The sequence below is a fragment of the Pinus tabuliformis genome, chromosome 1_1 (genome assembly GCF_031772625.1).
Source record: "Pinus tabuliformis cultivar Carrire ecotype Pingquan chromosome 1_1, CPIR1, whole genome shotgun sequence".
NCBI classification, from domain to species: Eukaryota; Viridiplantae; Streptophyta; class Pinopsida; order Pinales; family Pinaceae; genus Pinus; species Pinus tabuliformis.
The window spans coordinates 442,636,789-442,655,266 of NC_142297.1; the positions used below are offsets into that span (position 1 = coordinate 442,636,789).

At 40.8% G+C, this 18,478-nt stretch overlaps 1 protein-coding gene across 2 annotated transcripts in view; it reads right to left on the reverse strand.

Moving 5' to 3' along the window:
• LOC149213637 (protein ORANGE, chloroplastic-like) overlaps positions 1-18,478 on the reverse strand; it is a 324,381-nt gene that overhangs the window by 188,937 nt on the left and 116,966 nt on the right. For both annotated transcript variants that reach the window (XM_089392067.1, XM_089392068.1), the window contains exons 5-6: positions 6,951-7,027; positions 6,549-6,676 (exon numbers count right to left, since the gene is read on the reverse strand). In XM_089392067.1, the coding sequence (XP_089248193.1) occupies positions 6,549-6,676; positions 6,951-7,027 (205 nt within the window). The remainder of the gene's footprint in view (positions 1-6,548; positions 6,677-6,950; positions 7,028-18,478) is intronic.

The window sequence follows — 18,478 nt, forward strand, 5'->3', positions numbered from 1 at the left end:
TTCAGAATACAATCTGGGTGCCAAATCCAACTCACCCAACAGAAAAAAAATCTTGGCAGTTTTGGCTTCTACCCTCTGCGTTAGCTTTCCCGATTGTTCCGACAGTTCCCGGTAGTTCTGGCTTCTACCCTCTGCGTCAGCTTTCCCTACTGTTCCAGCAGTTCCGGTTGTTCCTGACAGTTCCAGCTTCTATCCTCTGCGTCATCTTTCCCGACTGTTCCGGTTGTTCCCGGCTGTTTCAGCTTCTGTCCTCTGCGTCATCTTTCCCGGTTGTTCCAGCAGTTCCCGGCTGTTCCCAACAGTTCTAGCTTCTTCCCTCTATGTCAACTTTCCCAGTTGTTCCGGCATTTCCGACTTCTACCCTCTGCGTCAGCTTTCCCGGCTACTGTGCTGATCCTCCCGACACTATCTCTGCCTCTCTGTTTCTATATTCACTGCCCCTCAGCTGCAACTCCTTATCACTCTCTCAACTTTCTCAGTAAACCCAACCCCAGAAAGTCGAAATCTTGATCTCTTCGTGTGTTCTCCAGGCGACCCTCAAGCCTCCTCTTATACTTTTCTCGTTGACAAATCAACAACCGAGATTAAGTCCCTAATCGACAGCTAAGATTAAATTTGGCTTGATCCATGTCTTTTGGACCATTCTAACACAGTTTTATATTAATTCACATTAATATTTTAATTTCCCTAAGTTTAGACTTAGGGACTCCATTAAAAATATTAATTACTTTAATATCTCCCAAACTGTTTGGAATCTGCCCCAATCCTTCTTGGGTATTGGAGATCTCATGTGCCCTAACCTCGCCACCAAATTTCGTGGCTAGAGCACATCCGATGCTACCCCAAATTAACACTCCCACTTAACGAGGGTTGTGCTCTAGCAATACTCCTCACTGAGTATTACCCTGATCATCCGGCATCGGTCCCTGTGCTGATGCTAGACATGCTACCCAACATCCTCTGCGCTACTGCATCCTGTACTGCTGCCCATAGCTCTGTCACTGCCATTGTTGCATCTGTACGACAACTCCCTCTGCATCCGTTTTGCTGCCACTACTGTGTCTGCATTGCATCTCCTCTCGTCATGTTGCATCGTGTTGCCCATAGCACTACCACTGCTAACTGCTGCACTGCAAATCCATTACTGAGAAGTAAGTAACTGATCTCCTAACTCTAACCTCTTTGTCAGGCTAGAGTACTCCTGATGCTGAAGCTCCCTCTGCCGCTGACAAGTGCTCCCTCTCTGACCTCTACGCTGCTGCAACAACTCTCTGAATCTCACACCGTTGCACACCTTTATGTGCCATCTTGCACTAATGCAACACTCCCGTGCCTCTCGCATTGTTGAAGCCTGCTAGCCTTGCGCTATCGTGGGAATTCTGCACTGTAGCTCCCTCTATCGCTCCATCCACATTTGTCTCTACTGACATCCGCCAATCCTGCTACTCCTCCTTGGGGCTCCCGTAGCCAGGTATAATCCAAGAGGTTGGGTACCTCGAGGATCCTGCCCCTCATCTCTTGTAGTCTGCCTGACTACAGCTCGATGTCTCCCCACTTTGGCTCAAGTGGCGTGTGCACTCATGGCACAGTCATTGTCTGTCTCCACTTCCTTCTCTGCCCTTGATGACGCTGCCTTGGTCTCAGAAGCCTCTTCCTTGCTCTTCTTCCTTGGACACTGAGTCGCATAATGACCTAGCTCCCCACAGTGGAAGCATTTGACCTTGGAGAGGTCCTTCCTCTTCCGCTTTTCTTGCTTACCCTCAGATGCTAGGGCAACATCCACCTCCTCCTCCTTGATTTTGATCCCCTTGATGCTGCTTCCCGTCTTGGTCACCCTCCTGATCTCTTCTTGGCAAAGAGCCGCCCACATTTCCTCCCAATCTGGAAGGGTCGCCCTGCCCAGTATGCTCTGGACAAACACCTCTCAGTCTTCTGAGACTGCATTTAGGGTTGTTCTCACCATCAAATCTGGATCTGGTGTAGCCCCTATGGAAGTCAGTTGATCTCGGATCTCCTTCAATCGACCGAGGAAGGTGTCAATTTGTTCTCCCTTTTGCATCTGGTATGACCGCAACTGATTTTCTAGGAGCATCTTCCTCTGCATGGAAGTATGCTAATACAACTTGGTCAAGGCCTCCCACATCTCCTGTGTCGTATTCTTCTCGGCAATATGTGGTACTATATGATCCTTGACCCCGTCAAGAATGATACTCTTGGCCCTCGCCATTACTTCCTCATACATGTCATTGTCAGCTAGGTCAACTGGGACCACTATTGTCTTCAAGGCAAAGTGCTTGACATGATTTCTATCAAGTACGGATAAGATTCTGGCCTTCCAAAATACAAATTTTGAGGCTCCGTCCAGTCTGTCCTGGTCTCTTACTCCGTGTAGTGCCATTTCGCTACTCTTCTACTTCCCTCCTAGAAGTTCTTGATGTGACTCCCTCTGAGCCTCGATTTCCCTCCTAGAAACCCTTCTACCGATGTTGAGATGCCCCCTACTCTGATCGTCTGTGCAGCTGCACCACTGATCCGGATTTCTCGGCTAGAAACCCTCGGTAGCAACTCCCTCCTCCTTGGCCTTGCCCTGTTAGGTATTGTCCTGACTACAGTACCCCACCAGCTCCACTCTGCAACTTACCCATAGCCTCCTAGACCCCATCAACCTAAAGGTGAGAGCTCCTAGGCTCTGCGCAGTCCAGGCACTGGCAAACTAGCTTCCTCAGCCAACTGCATCAGCCCCCTAGCCTCTGCGTGGCTCTACATGGACCTTTCTTTGCCTCGCTCAGCCTTTGTGTAGCCTCTTCTTGGCTCGAACTTGATGACGCAGGCACTGCATCACCCCTCCCTTATTGCTTGGCTGCTAGGAATAGCTTCTGTCACTCGGAACAGCTATTTTCTGTTGTTGTTGCTCTGCTCTGCTGATGTCCTCAGTTCTCCTGTGATCTGCAACCACGCTCTGATACCATGTTGAAGTTTCTAAGTCTAATAGTTAAAAACCCTCCATGTACTTTCCGATTTATTCCTTCCTACTTGTTTTGATTAATTTACAAGTTATTTACCATGTAAATACTGAAAATAAACACAAATACATGCTCAACACATTACAGATCATCAACTGAAGGAAACAGAAACAAGCACAAAAATGACACCGTTATTTTTGGACTAATGTCCCCGGAAAAACCCAAGGCGGGAAAACCGGTGCAGCTATTTGAGAGTTTGATTTATTAAGCAGTTTCACAATACAATCTGGGTGCCAAATCCGACTCACCCAACAGAGAAAAATCTCGGCAGTTCTGGCTTCTGCCCTCTTTGTCAGCGTTCCTGGCTATTCTGGCAGTTTCGGTTGTTACCGGCAGTTCCAGCTTCTGCCCTTTGCGTCAACTTTCCCGGCTGTTCCGACAGTTCCCAGTAGTTCCGACTGTTCCCAGCAGTTCCAGCTTCTACCCTCTGCGTCAGCTTTCCCGACTGTTTCGGCTATTCCCGGTAGTTCTAGCTTTTGTCCTCTGCGTCAGCTTTCCTAGCTATTTCGGCTATTTCGGCTTCTTCCCTCTACGTCAGCTTTCCCAGTTGTTCCGACAATTCCGACTGTTCCTAGCAGTTCCAACTTCTACCCTCTGCATCAGCTTTCCCGGATGTTGCGCTGATCCTCCCGGCACTATCTCTGCCTCTCTGCTTCTGTATTCACTGCCCCTCAGCTGCAACTCTTGATCACTCTCTCAGCTTTCTCAGCAAACCCAGCCCCAGAAAGTCGAAATCTTGATCTCTTGGTGTGTTCTCCAAGTGACCCTCAAGCCTCCTCTTATACTTTTCTCGTTGACAGATCAACAGCCGAGATTAAGTTCCTAATCGACGACTAAGATTAGATCTGGCTTGATCCATGTCTTTTGGACCATTCTAACACAGTTTTATATTAATTCACATTAATATTTTAATTTCCCTAAGTTTAGATTTAGGGACTCCATTAAAAATATTAATTATTTTAATATCTCCCAAACTGTTTAGAATTTGTCCAAACCCTTTCTGGGTATTGGATATCTCATGTGCCCTAACCTCTCCACCAAATTTCATGGCTAGAGCACATCCGATGCTACCCCAAATCAACAAGCAGCCCTAGTTTCTCTCACGCGCGGGTGGTTTCCTTGAATATTAGGCTCCTTTGACCTTTGCTTGGGAGAGCCTCTCCTTCGCTTGAGTAGGAGGCCTTATAGGCCTAACTTTCTAGCCCAAACCATAAGATATATATGACTATGATCTTTCTTCTGATGTAACTGCAGATTGTCCTCTATTTCTCGCACGTGTGACTATTTTTCACCCTAAAAATAGTCCCTTCAACTTCGGTTTAGACTTCTCCTTCTTCGCTACACTAGAGGCTCCTTAAACTCGACTTTTCTTCACCTTTTCTCGGCTATCTTTCTTCGTTGATTTCAGAGGTGTGTTGGCTTGTCATTGGAGGAGTGGACAACCTCTATATATAGAGGATTGTCCCTCCTTTAGGCCAACTTGAGGACAGTAGGCCGACTTCATTTTTCTTCTTCGTTTTTGCTCCTTTGAAGATGTCGTTGCATGGAGAGGACTTGTCTTTGCTTGGAGGGATATTCTTTGACTCTTATACAAATATATACATGGTGTAACATGCCCTTGAGGTCTTCAACATTTTCTTTTCTCTTTGACTCACCTATAGCACTTTGAGATGTGCTAGACCTATTTCAATGAGCAAGAAACTCATTGAAAAATATAACATATATAATATTTCTTTTCTTGAATAAATACAAATATCAAAAGTACATTTATGAAGACCGATCCTAGTTACACTTTCTTAAACAGAACAAACACTAAATCAGATAATATCATGACTCAGAATGATCCCAATCTAATTGAAGTGAAGATGTACTCATAGGTTGCAGTTCAAATGTCGGAAATTTCAAGTGAAACCAAGCGACTTCCGTACCTGAAGGAAATCATATACCTCAAGTAAAATCATGAAATCCTCACAAACATATTAAAGGGAAATAAAATCACAAAAACTCCTTATGGACGCCCAAATCATAAAGGCAGACATCTCAACCAGTCTGCATATCCTTATCACTCAGACCAGAAACAAGTGACTTAAGTTCCCAAGAACATCGATGTCACCATAATCTAGTTTTATGATAACAATTCATCCCAAGTTTCCAGTAATCACAAGATTCCACAGAAGATTGATTCGAGATGGTTAGATCATTTCACTATACGACAATTTTGTACCACACTCAAATGTTCATATCGTCATGTATCGTCAAAGATGGCAGTTCCAAGATATCAAGCATTGCCATCAATAAGCTTTGAGGACAAATTTTTCTAAAGGGGAAGGCAATGTTATGAACATAATATATAAATAATAATTAATAACTAATTAGGATATTGAAAAGTATATTCATGAAGGGGCAACTTGCCTAGTATATAAGCGGGGTCCTCATTTATAAACATGTCATATCTCTTGTACATTCAAACAATTATATATAAATATATTACTTGTTCTATTATGGATATTTACATATTCCAGATATTCTAAATATTCTGCCGAGTACGAACTCTGTTCATTACAGTAGCCAACAAAAATGCCCTTCTTTGATGAGGGCTCCAACTTAGTTCTCTTCTCTGTAGGAATGTGGACATCAACTAAACTATCGAAGATGCGCAGATCACTCAGCTCTAGTCTCACTCCTATAAACATCTCCTCAGGGATCTTGTCCTCCAATACTCTTTGAGGACTCCTATTCTGCAAATAGATAGTTGTATTGCAGGCCTCCGCTCACAAAAACATATGCAAGTCTGGAACATAGATCATTGCCTTTGTTGCTCCCACTATGGCCCTATTCTTCCTTTCAGCAACCTCATTCTACTGAGGGTTGTAAGGCACTATGAGTTCCCTCTTGATCCCTACTTCCCTGCAGAAATACTGAAACCCATTGGAGGTATACTCGCCCCGATTATCAGATCTTAGTACCTTTATCTTCTTCCTGGTCTGGTTCTCCACAAGAGATTTGAACTCTTGAAACTGAACTAAGACCTCACCCTTGGTCTTCATGGAGTAAATCCAAATCTTCCCGGAATAGTCAGGTATGAATGTTGCAAAGTAGCTATGTTGCATGATGCATAAGAATATTGAAAACGTAAATTTTTAAAATTTCTATTTGCAGCTAAACTACAGTTTCCAAGATATCTGGTAATATTATAATAATAAATACAGATAGTTAAGTATAGATAAACAATAGGAACCGAATGATACATGAAACTATTTGACCATTCCAAAACAGCTCATACTATCCAAAATGGCTGGGAACATGCAAGATAGTCCCCGCCTGGCATTAACAGGGTCCAACTTCAATCATTACAACTACTGTTCATGATAGAAAGTCAAAACAAAAACCAGAATGTATATTTGTGCCATCTAAGAGGAAAGGTTCTTTCCAGAAACAAGGATGAAAATACAACATGAATAATTAGGAAAGGAAACAGGTCTTTTAGCAACAGAATGGCTTCGCCAGAAGGTAACATATGCTTACCCGTTCCATGGCAGTATTTGCATCTCTTCCCCTCTTGTTGCTCAACATTGTTGATTTCAACTACCATTAAAGCTGATATAACACCTACTGCACCCCCCGAAAAGGATGCTACTATGGGATCAACCTGACTGAATGACAAGACATTATTCTTCAGTAAAAGGACATTCACCAAGACATCATGTACAAATGTGCTCTCCATAGAACTTTAGTCATAAGCAAAGAATAGGATGCATTTTAAGTCAGAGTTCATCATCATACAGAAAAAAAGTAACTAAATATCAATTATTAATCAATGCACTTGAGAAAGTTATAATGCTGCAGCTGTATAGTTCTCCTATTAGTAAAGGGTTGAGCTTAAAAATTAGACCAATAGCGTTGCACTAAAGACCGTTCTCGGCATACCTTAGCTGCAGAGGCAAATGCATGTTGCGTATAAAATCTTCATATGATGTTCCACCCAATCCCAACTTCAGTTCAAGCTGATCAGAAATCAGACAATATCAACCATAAGTATGTTTTCCTTGATATAAAGCAGTAATAATCCTTTATATGGTACTCATCTGCAAACAAAAGCAAGCATATGACCATTATGCTAAACAGTTTCTGTAAAAGTTAGCACCCCAAGGCTCCAAACAAAGACTACAGGGATTATAGAGACAGGACAAAAACAATGATGAATATTGTTATGTTTTTGGAGAACAAACATACAAAGGGATGACTTTTTTTATATTTTTTTCTTCCTTGCTTTACCTATTTTTAAAATGCTCCATTGCTTATTCTCATTGGTCATGTTTGGAAAATTAGTAACACGCCAAAGCAAAAAGCAGTGAGAAGAAAGAGAACAATATTAATCTATCAAGAAATATTGATTGAAGACACAATAAAGTGATAAACCAGTAGCAGAACTCTGTCAATGAAAATAAAAATGCAATACTTAGCCCAGAATCTAGGAGAGAATCAAGTGGCAATATTTTCAAAAGAAGAGAAAAGAAAAAACAAAAAATAAAAATGGTACTTCTAGTCTCAATCACTAATCAGTGCTGTAACACCCCAGTTTTGATCCCTTGTTCAGTGTTGTGTGTGTACATGATGAATGGCTGTAAGCCGAACAATTGAATTTGTAAATAGACATTGAAAGTTAATAAAAAGTACATCACCAACCGCAGCAGAGGAAAAAAGAAAGTGGGCTATGACTCCACAAGAGGGGAAAAACAAGGGGGCTTTGTACGCTAAGTCAGGGACCTTAGTAAAGGGGCTAGCCCAAAGTCTTATAAAACCTAATTATATACTTATTATTAGTTAATTATGGTTTAATTAAGCCTTAAGGGGATCAACGCATGAAGGGATACGTGACCCCTTCTTGTGATGCAATTAACATTATTGCTACCCCATTTCAGCCGGGGTACATAGACATTTTTGAAGCACTTTTTCACACCAATGTAAGCCCAAGGTCACAAGTTAAAGCCTTGTAACAACCATGTGAGCTCCTGTGTTAAGTATCCTAGACCTTTTGTCTGGTCAAACCATGGCTTGTCCCTTTGAGTTCATCTCTAGTTCCTTTCATCCTAGATAGGATTGGAGTACCTTGGATGGACTTACTTGAGGACTAGTTTTAGGAGACCCTGCTTATGTAGGGGTAATCACTAGCGTAGGGATCAACCCAGCTCATGTCGAGTGCACCTATGTCTTACCACATGGTTATGAGTATATTGTGCCTATATGTGGCTTTGGCCCTGGTGCAGTATCCCTCAAATATTTCTCAACACAGTAGTCTCATAGCTATCAACTTTTCACATTTCACAAGGCAATTCACATTTCACAATCAAGTGGTCCCAAAAGTAAAAAGTCAACTTGGTCCTTTAACCAAAAAAATCTAGCAAGTCCAGTGAAAGGACTCACCGGGCACAAGCTAGACTCTATGGCAACAGTGAGAAAGGGTTGCCACTGTCACCCCAACAACCATCCTCTTGATGCCTAGTAGGATTTCAACCACAAGGGAGGCTTCCCTATGCCACCTACAAGGTATTCTAATACTATGGCTCAAAGTGACTTATTTTGGAGGTCTAAGGATAGGTAGAGGGCTTGGCAAGGCCAAAGATGATCAAGATATTCAAAGCTAGAGTTCAAGCTCTCTAAGGTTAGACCAATGACAAGGCTGCTATAAGTTAGGGTTTGAATGATGTTCAATTTTTCGGCATGCAATGGAATATAGCAGCCATAGAAAGAAACAAGGGCTTCTAATAGAGACTAGGGCTAATGCAAGCAAAAGGGTTTTAGCGCTGTTAGATATGTGTAAACAACAATAAATAGAGACGACATCAGCCCTTCTAGAGTATGCAAGACAACTTATGATGCTAATTTTTTCTTTTATATGGTTTACATAAATTATCCTACAATTTAGAGCGACTCTTGTGCAATAAAATGACACTTTACACACAAATATGCTCTTAAAACCCTGGGGGTTGCCGTAGTCGTCTAGAAGAGAGAGAGTTTGAGGAAATTTAATTTAATTTTAAGGTTGATCAACACACTTCTAGACCAGTGCCTTAACCTACGAGGTAAAATGGAGTGTTAATGGAGCTAAATGTCAAGGAAGAACCTTGATGGAGTAAGGGGGAATGTTCTAAGGCATCCACTTGTAAAACCCTAGTTACTATTCTTGTGAGGGGAGAAATTAATTATAAGTCTGCACACTAGGAGTTTCCTTATACGCTATTAAGAACACAATTCTACATGCAATAATGAAGCAAAGTTTCACCAATGATAAGTATTTAAACATGAAACAATAGAAACCTTCCTTAAAACGTTTACTGCATCAAAATATCAAAACTCAGCAAAACAAACTTCAAAAAAAATCCACAATAGCTCTTCCTTCTAGTGTTGCACTTATTGCGATAATATCGCCAAAACTCAGCAATAATATCGGTAGTAATTATCGTGATAATTTTGTTGGAAAATGCAATATGACAGTTATTAATTCCAGTTTTCCTTAACCTTAATACTTGCTTGTGAACTTTATTATTCTTGTTATGTTTCTTTATTAGATATTATTCATCAAACAAATATCAAGAGCAGAATAGTGAAGACAATGGACACAAAAATTAGGCTCCAAGCCAGGGCAAAACCCCTCCAAGGGGAAAACTCGGAAAACTCTTCTCTTCTTATAGAATCTACTTCAAATAAGACAACAAAGACCCAAACCCTAGACCAAGTGTTCCTCTGAGTACCAAGTCAACCCTTTCAAGAGAATCAGATCAACTTCGACCACAAGTTTGACCCTGCAACTTCGGCCCTATAGTTGCTGCAGAAACCTTGAACCAACTTCTTCAAGAGATCCTTCCCTGAGCAAGATAGATCCTCCCAAGGTCAATGAGGTCAAGGCAAAATACTCCTTCTCCCAACAACTTGATATTGCAACTCGTCCTACTGCAACTTAGACCTGCAATTTTGGCCTCCTTTGCAGCTGCAAAAATCCTAGAATTTCACACATGTGAGAGAGAAAGTGCCCAAAAACAATTTTTCTTCCTTCATTTCTCCTTCTAGACCTTCTCTCTCCTTTTCTTCTTTCTTCCCAGCTAGAGATCGAACTCCTTTCATGAGATCGAACTTGTGAGTGAGTGTCTCAAATGAGGTCGAACAACTTGTATTTATAGCCTTTCCAAGGGGTCAAATTCCCTCCTTTAGGCCGACTTGACGCTGTCAAGGCCGTCTTGTACTTTGGAGGTTTCCAGGACCTTCTAGACTCAAAATAAATTCTTGTACAAGATATATTTGCCCGGAAGGGTCTTATAAACATCATGATGACTCTCTTGATTCATGACAATAAATCCTATGACCTAACAAAACCTAGAAGCATGAAGAACATGCTTTTACCTAGAAGACCATTAATAAAGAGCATGAAACCCATGCTTTAAAATAATAACTTTTTCTTTTCTTCTTTTGTTTGTTACATAACATACATATTGAAATGAGTACAACAACAATTATGAAGACCGAAATGAGTTACATTTCCAACACTCCCTCTTAACTAGGGAGGTATTGATAATTCTACAACCAGTACAACATCATTCTCAAACTAAAGAGTTATCATAAGAAGAGTTGGATTGATAAGCCAACTGTAAGCATCATCATTATGACCAACACTGTCTCTGAGGCCTAACTAGACAAGCTCTACTTCATTTAAGAGCATTATACTGGGAGGCTTTGCATGTGATAACGCACTACCTTTACAAGGCACATACCCCATCTGGATGTTCACAAGGTATGTCCTTTTAGGACTATTCATATCTTGGATTTCCATTCCTAAATCCTCAAAGAATATCACTCTTCTTCGACCACACTTATCTTGGATACATGTCCCATCCTCAAAGAGTGTTGGTACCTTTCCTTTCTTTGATTCTTTATCCTCAAGGAAACCACAAATGCTTATACAATCCTCCACCATTCTCTCTTCATGGCCTTAATTTAGACTTACGACTATTAGTCCTAGTCAAGTATATGACACATGAAGAAGAGAATGCACATGTGATGTCCAACATCACTCCCTCTCAATTAGAGAGGATATCTCTATTCTCCTTTTCATTAGAGAATAGATCCCTACTCTTATTCAAGGAGTTTTCTTTGCTCCCTCTCAAAACTATAGAAGATTCTAGACTTTCATTCAATTTTAGAAAGCCAACATCACAAGCCTTGGAGCATGTCTTCACAAGAGTATCAGCTACTTGCTCTTCATAGCTACATGGCTCCCTCTTTTCTTTGCATCTCTTGTATCGAGCTTGCTTCCTTTCAAGGTATCATGGAACCATCTCCACTCCTCCATCTCGTCACAAGATTCAGGTCATCTCTCTTTTTCATCACTTTCATCTTGTCATCATAGATAAAGGCATTATATTGAGCCTTTCTGAATTTCAAGTTGATCATAGCTCTTGCATGAAAGTGATCTCCCTTGTTGATGTGAAAATTCCTACACTCGAACGAACCCCTATTGCAGCAAATCTGAATCTACTTCACCAACTTGATTTTTAAATTACATTCATCAAGTTATTCTTCTTAATACAGAAGCAAATTACTTCTGCAGCCTACACTAATTAAATATTTGATCTCATGAAACAGAAAATAGATCAAAGAACAAGATACATAGGACACACTTACTTTTGGACACAATAGTCCCCAGAAAACCCAATGCGGGAAAACAGGTGCAGCAGTTCTGAGGGTTTATTATTATGCCGGAGAAATATCTGAATACAACTCTAGGATGCTCATCTAGCAATCATTTACAGAGAAAATATTGGCAGAAAATTTGAGTGAGTTTTACCTCACTTCACTCGGCAGAATTTCGGCTGATCCGGCACAAGACTGGCTAACCCCGGCTATTTCTGCGTCAGCCTTGCGTCACCTTCTCTGCCCTCTACATCAGCTCTCCTGGATCTTCTGGTAGTTCGCGGCGTTCCGGCCATTCCCGGCAATTCCGGCAGTTCTGGATTCTGCGTGACAGGCAGATTTTCTGCTCTGCGTTGGCCCTTCTAGCTCTGCGTCAGGACTGTGTGGGCCTAGACTAGCCCAGCGTCAGCTTTTCCTGGCTACTGCGCTACCTCTCTGCAAGCTCTCTCCGCCTCTCTGTTAGTATTCTCCAGAAACTCCTTCCGGATTCTCACTGCCCCTCTGTTGCTGAATGATCACTTAGTTCGAATTTCTTAGCTTCCTAGTCTCGGAAATCGAACTCTAGATCATTTCTCTCTCTCTCTCTCTCTCTCTCTCTCTCTCTCTCTGTTTCCAAATGAACCCCAAGCCTCCTTTTTATACTTTTCTTGTTGAGTCTTCAATGGCCGAGATTAAGTTTCTAATCAACGGCTAAGATTAAAACATGACTTGATCTGCCTTCTAGATCATTCTCACCCATATTTTGATTAATACCCATTAATATTTTAATTTCCCTAAGTTTAGACTTAGGGACCCCATTAAAAATATTAATTATTTTAATAAAATACAATCCGGGTGGAATTTCACCAAACGGTTTCTGGGTTCTTTAGAACTCATGTGCCTTAACCTCTCCACCAATTTTCAAGGATAGAGCACTTTTGATGCTACCAAAAACTAACACTCCCTCTTAGCGAGGAAAGTGCTCCACCAACAATGTCCACCTGCATGTTTCTCTATTTCTGAAGCACCTCCTTTATGCACTGTTGTTGCTATTGCACTGCTGCCCATGACACTGCCACTGCCACTACTGCATCTGTACTATATCTCCCTCTCAAATGTTGCATCTGCTATGCTGCTAGCATTGCCACTGCTAACACTACATCCGGACTACAACTCAGTTGTTGAGAGGAGCAACTGAAAAATATCCAAAATTAGTTGAACTTAATTGTGTTCAACATAATACAATGAATGTTGGAATCTGACTATTGTTGGTTCTGACCCTCTAAATCTTTTGCGCTGCTACTGACTTCTGCATTGTGCCAACTGCACTGCTGCCAACCTTGCTCTGCATTGATCAGTCTCTTGTCCAAAGCCACTGCATCTATCCTCCAAACACTCCACAGCATCATCTGACACTAAGTCCATCTTGCTACTGTTGAATCTTGGGCTCCTGTAGCAAGGAATTGATCCAAGAGGTGGACTCCTCAAGGATCCTACCCACATGTAGTCCTCCCGACTACAACTCAATATAGCCCCATCTCCCTCCTGGAGATGCGTGGGCACTCATGGCAAACTCATCCTCGTCAATCTTTTCTGAAGCAGCCTTAGGATCATGTCTCTCATCCTTAACCTTTTTCTTCAAATGACACTGGGATGCATAGTGGCCCATCTCACCACAACTGAAACAATTCACCTTCGAAGTGTCATCCTTTCGCTTCAGCTTTTGCTGTCCCTTCGATGTTAGAGTTGCGTTCTCCTCCTCCTCCTTCGTCTTTGTGCCACTCCCACTGCTGCCACTAAGGTTTTCCTTCACTAGGTCCCTCCTTAACTCCTCCTATTGAAGAGTCAACCACATCTCCTCCAGTGAAGGTAGTTTCTCTCTACCCAATATGCTTTGGACAAAAACTTGTCATTCATCTGAGACTCCAATTAGGGCTATCCTCACCATCGCGGTTGGTTGAGGCGTGGACCCCACTGCAGCAAGTTGTTCTCTAGTGTCTTGAAGACACTGAAGATAGAGGTTCACCCCTTCTTCTTTCTCCATGAAAGTCCGTTGCAACTTCTACTCTAGGTACATCCTCTGTTGTTCAGAAGAGCCTTCATATAGAGAAGACAAGGCTTCCCACATCTCTCGGGCTGTATCCTTGCCATGCAAGTGTGAGACCACATGATCTCGAACGCCATCGAGAATGAGCCTCTTTGCCTTCCCCTGCTCAGCTTTGTACTGCATTTGATCATTGTCAGCAGGAACAACTACAACACTTTTAACGTAGGCCTCGAGATCATATTCCTCCAGAATAGCTAAGATTCTGGTCTTCCATATGACATAGTTGGAGGCTCCGTCCAACCTGTCCTGATCTCTGAGCCCATGCGATGCCATCTCACCCAACTATCGAACTGACTCCTCTAGTCACTGCTTAGCACTGCTCAGCAAGTGAGAAATTCGAACTTTTTGGCAGAAAGTTCTCTGAGGAGAAAATTCCCCTTCTACGTGTCTTCATTCTTTTCCAGCGGATTTCTGCCCCGACAAAAACTATGCCTTTCAAGCACTGCGTTGAGGTTCTGTGTCACTCCCTCTGCCTCTGCAAACTCACGAACTGGAAATCGTACCTCTATCGTCTCACTCAGAGAGATATTTCCTCGGATCTGCTTCGTGGAAAGGACTATGCAATCCCTTCAAGGGGATTCGAATTGTTGCCCAAATGCAGCTTTAATCAATGCTCTGATACCATGCGAAAATTCCGACACTTGAAGGAACCCCTACTGCAGCAAATTTGAATCTACATCACCTACTTGATTTTTAAATTACATTCAACAAGTTATTTTTCTGAATACTTAAGCAACTTACTTCTGCAGTGTACACTGATTAAATATTTGATCTCATAAAACAGAAAATAGAGCAAAGAACAAGATACATAGGACACACTTATTTTTGGACACAATAGTCCCCAAAAAAACCCAATGCAGGAAAATCGGTGCAGCAGTTCTGAGGGTTTATTATTATGCAGGAGAAATATCTGAATACAGCTCTAGGATGCTCATCTAACAATCCTTTACAGAGAAAATACTAGTGGAAAATCTTAATGAGTTTTACCTCACTTCACTTGGCATAATTCTGATTGATCTGGCACAAGACTGGCTAACCCCGGCTATTTCTGTGTTGGCTCTGCATTAGCCTTTTGTCACCTTCTTTGCCCTCTTCGTCAACTCTCCCGACAGTTCATGCCAATTCTGGCAGTTTCCGGTAGTTCCGGCAGTTCCCGACAGTTATGGATTTTACGTGACAGGCAGCTTTTCTACTTTGCGCTGGCCCTTCTGGCTCTGCGTCAGAACTGCGTGGGCCTAGACTGGCCCAATGTCAGCTTTTCTGTCAGTATTCTCCGGAAAGTCCTTCTAGATTCTCACTACACCTTTGCTGCTGAATGATCACTTAGTTCGAATTTCTCAATTTCCTAGCCCCAGAAATCAAACTCTAGATCAATTCTCTCTCTCTCTCTCTGTTTCCAAATGAACCCCAAGCCTCCTTTTTATACTTTTCCTATTGAGTCTTTAACAGTTGAGATTAAGTCTCTAATCAACGGCTAAGATTAAAACATGACTTGATCCGCCTTCTAGATCATTCTCATCCATATTTTGATTAATACATGTTGTCGGACAAAGTGTCTAGGCACCGCAACAACGCTCAGAGTAAGGGCTGTCACTATTGATCCTTACTCACTCCATTTAGACTCTCTCCTAGGCAAGTCAAGGGCGTAGTCCTTGAAGTAAATGGATGAGAAAGCCTATGGAACACGGGCTCTAGGAGATATTAATGATGGACAACTTGACGAATGTAAGTGGGTCTTGATTAACTCAAATGAACAGATTAAACGCTAATGTAACCAAGACACGACCACAAGATATAAATAATTATAGACCAATGCCTTTAATATTTGAATTAACCATCGACTAAATAAAACAAGTTATCCAGAACAATTTTCCAATATGTGACGAATAATGACAATCATGTAAACGCCCAAAACTTTAACATGCAAGAGATTCCAGATTTAAAATGATTTTCATTAACTGCCCAGATCTAGATTCAATTAACTTTCTCCAACAATCCATATGATTTAAAACGTTTGTCGCACCATGACCATAGAAAAACCAAGGAATTTTAGATAAACAGTTTAATTATTCCTTAGACGAATGCTTTAATGTGAAAGATGAATAAATCAAAGGGGAAATGAATCGAATTTTTAATGGGCCGTAGGCCACATTAAAAATTTATAATGTTTAAGCGTAATTCCTTTAATTTACTTTAGTTTATTTCATTTTTAGTATTTTTATGATTTTAGAAATTTTATGATTTTTTTTAATTTTGTAAAAAAAAAAAATTAAGATCAAAATATAAAAAAATATCAAATGTCATAAAAAAGACTTTTTTGATTTTTTAGAATTTTCTAATGTTTTGGATTACTAAATGTTTTAGATTTTTAAGTTTTAGAATTTTAAAAAATAAAATCATAAATTACAAAAAAAATAAAAATAAAATGAAAACGGATCAAGTCAAAATCGAAAAAGATTAAAAACAAAATCGACTTGTTAAAAATAAAAAATAAAATACAACCCTAACTTTTAAAACATGCAAACAAAAGAAAGTTATGGAGAAAGTCGTATTTCTCTATTGTGTGCAGGACGACGGTAGTGAAGACTGCGAGAAGGGAGAGCAAGGAGCCACGGGATCGCGGGTCTACTTTCAGGTAATGAAGACTGCAAGAGAAGAGGATAGCAGCGGACAGGAAAGGAATGCGATGAGAGAGGGAAATGGACAGCAGCGAGGAGGCGTCGCGGATTTGTGGGTAGCGGATTGAAGAGCTACAGCTGCAGGTCGAGGAGCGGAAGGATGGTTGCGTGAGGGTTCTGAGCAAGGAAGAAGAGGGGTAAGCGATGGAAGGAGCGAAACTGTTGTTGCGGGTTGATGGGGAAGTAGCGGATGAGGGTTTAAGCAACACGCAAATGGATGGAGATGGGATGAGGGTTGGCAGCGATGGTGAGAGCAGCGAAGGAGGAGCTGCAAGTTTAGAGACAGCGTTGGCAACGGACAGGAGCGAGGTATGGAGTGCGATGAAGGGAGCAGCCTAAAAAAAATGCGAAAAATCTGTGGGTGAAGAGATCAGCGAATAAAGGAGGCTACAGTAGCGTTTGGATGGCTTATGGAATTAAAACTTGTGCAGACAGAGAAGAGGACGAGCTAAGGGTTTAGGCAACGTGGGAGGAATGGAGGACTGCAGATCTGTAGTTGCACCTTTTCCTACAAATACCTAAAATTTCTTCAGCAAGATTGCGAAACTAAAACCCCAGGCAGGAACAAAAAACCCAGAAATTTCCCAAAAAAAAATTCTGTTTGAAATTTTCTTTCTAGATCTTAAGAATTTTTTAGAAAATATGAAACCCTTCAAATGTAAAACCCCTATAAGATTTTTTCCAGATTTAAAATAAAAAATTTAAACCCTTGACTGCAAAATTTGGATGGAATCCTTGTAAAAATGATGTTGATGAACCCCAGAGATCCAGATCTTACCCTCCAAGGCTTAGATATGGACTTTATACATATTTCTCCTTCAGATCTGTAGCCGCAAGACAACAAGAAACACCAAAACGATATATACAATGACCCAAAAAACTAAAACCCAAAAAGCCCAAGTCAGAAAACAAAAAATAATTACAGATCTATGTACATGAACGACAAATCTATCAGATCTAGGGAGTGTGAGTCCAACTCCGCTCCCAGATCTAATAATCTGAGGCTCTCAACAGCTAGCTCTATCGATTTAGCACAGGAAAAAAAATAAAAAATAAAAATAAAAATAAAATTAAAGTTTTTAAAGTTTAGAGGTGTTGAGCTTAAAACCCTTCATGCATCACCCATAAAAAATATCTTATGATAAGCCTGGGATCAAATTAAGTTGGGCTCTTCAAAAAACACGGATCGGGAGTTGGCTGGTCCAACTGAAAACTTCCCCGAACGCCCGATGATCTAAAAATCAAGAATTTCCTGCAAAACACAATTCAACCATCAACATAGAGCGAGAAAACAATAATAAAATTCAGATAAATAGAGATACCTGCTATTATATTCAAAACTTAAATTATCATTCAAACCCCAGCGACTGAGCAAGATACCTGTACTCAAATCATTCTTCAGAAAGCTATCATCAATGGCTAAAAAGAAATTTATGCATGAAAATGACACATCTTACAATATTTCCACGAAGAGTAACACCAACAGAAATTAACCCCAAAGTCTTTCTTTATTGCTCATAAAAAAATTACAAGAGAGCTTTTCGCTTAGCACGCGATCAAAAGATCAGATCTACTGACTGACAAATGACATATTTAAAGATAAATCCTCCAACAGTTGTTTCAAGTGATTCTCGTCAAAGCAATCTCGACCGTTGATGAGAATCAAAATTCCTTTTAATCTCATCCGTCGAAATTTTAAATTCTTGAGGAAATTCGAATTTTTCAATTAAATGCATTTTAATTAATTCAAAAATTAAATTTTTGAATTAATTTCCTCAAAATTTTGACTTTGACTTAACCCCAGGGACCAAAGGCTTAAAATTTAGCAAAATAATTAATTTACCTTAGTCCTTGGACCTCTTAAAATTTATTTTTAAGGACAGACGAATTTTTCCTTCGAAGAATTTAAATTTACCTAGGACCTAGAATTAATCAAATTTCTGGCTTAGGATTTTAATTAATTTTGGCCAGAAAATTTAATTAATTAACCTATGAGGGGATAAATT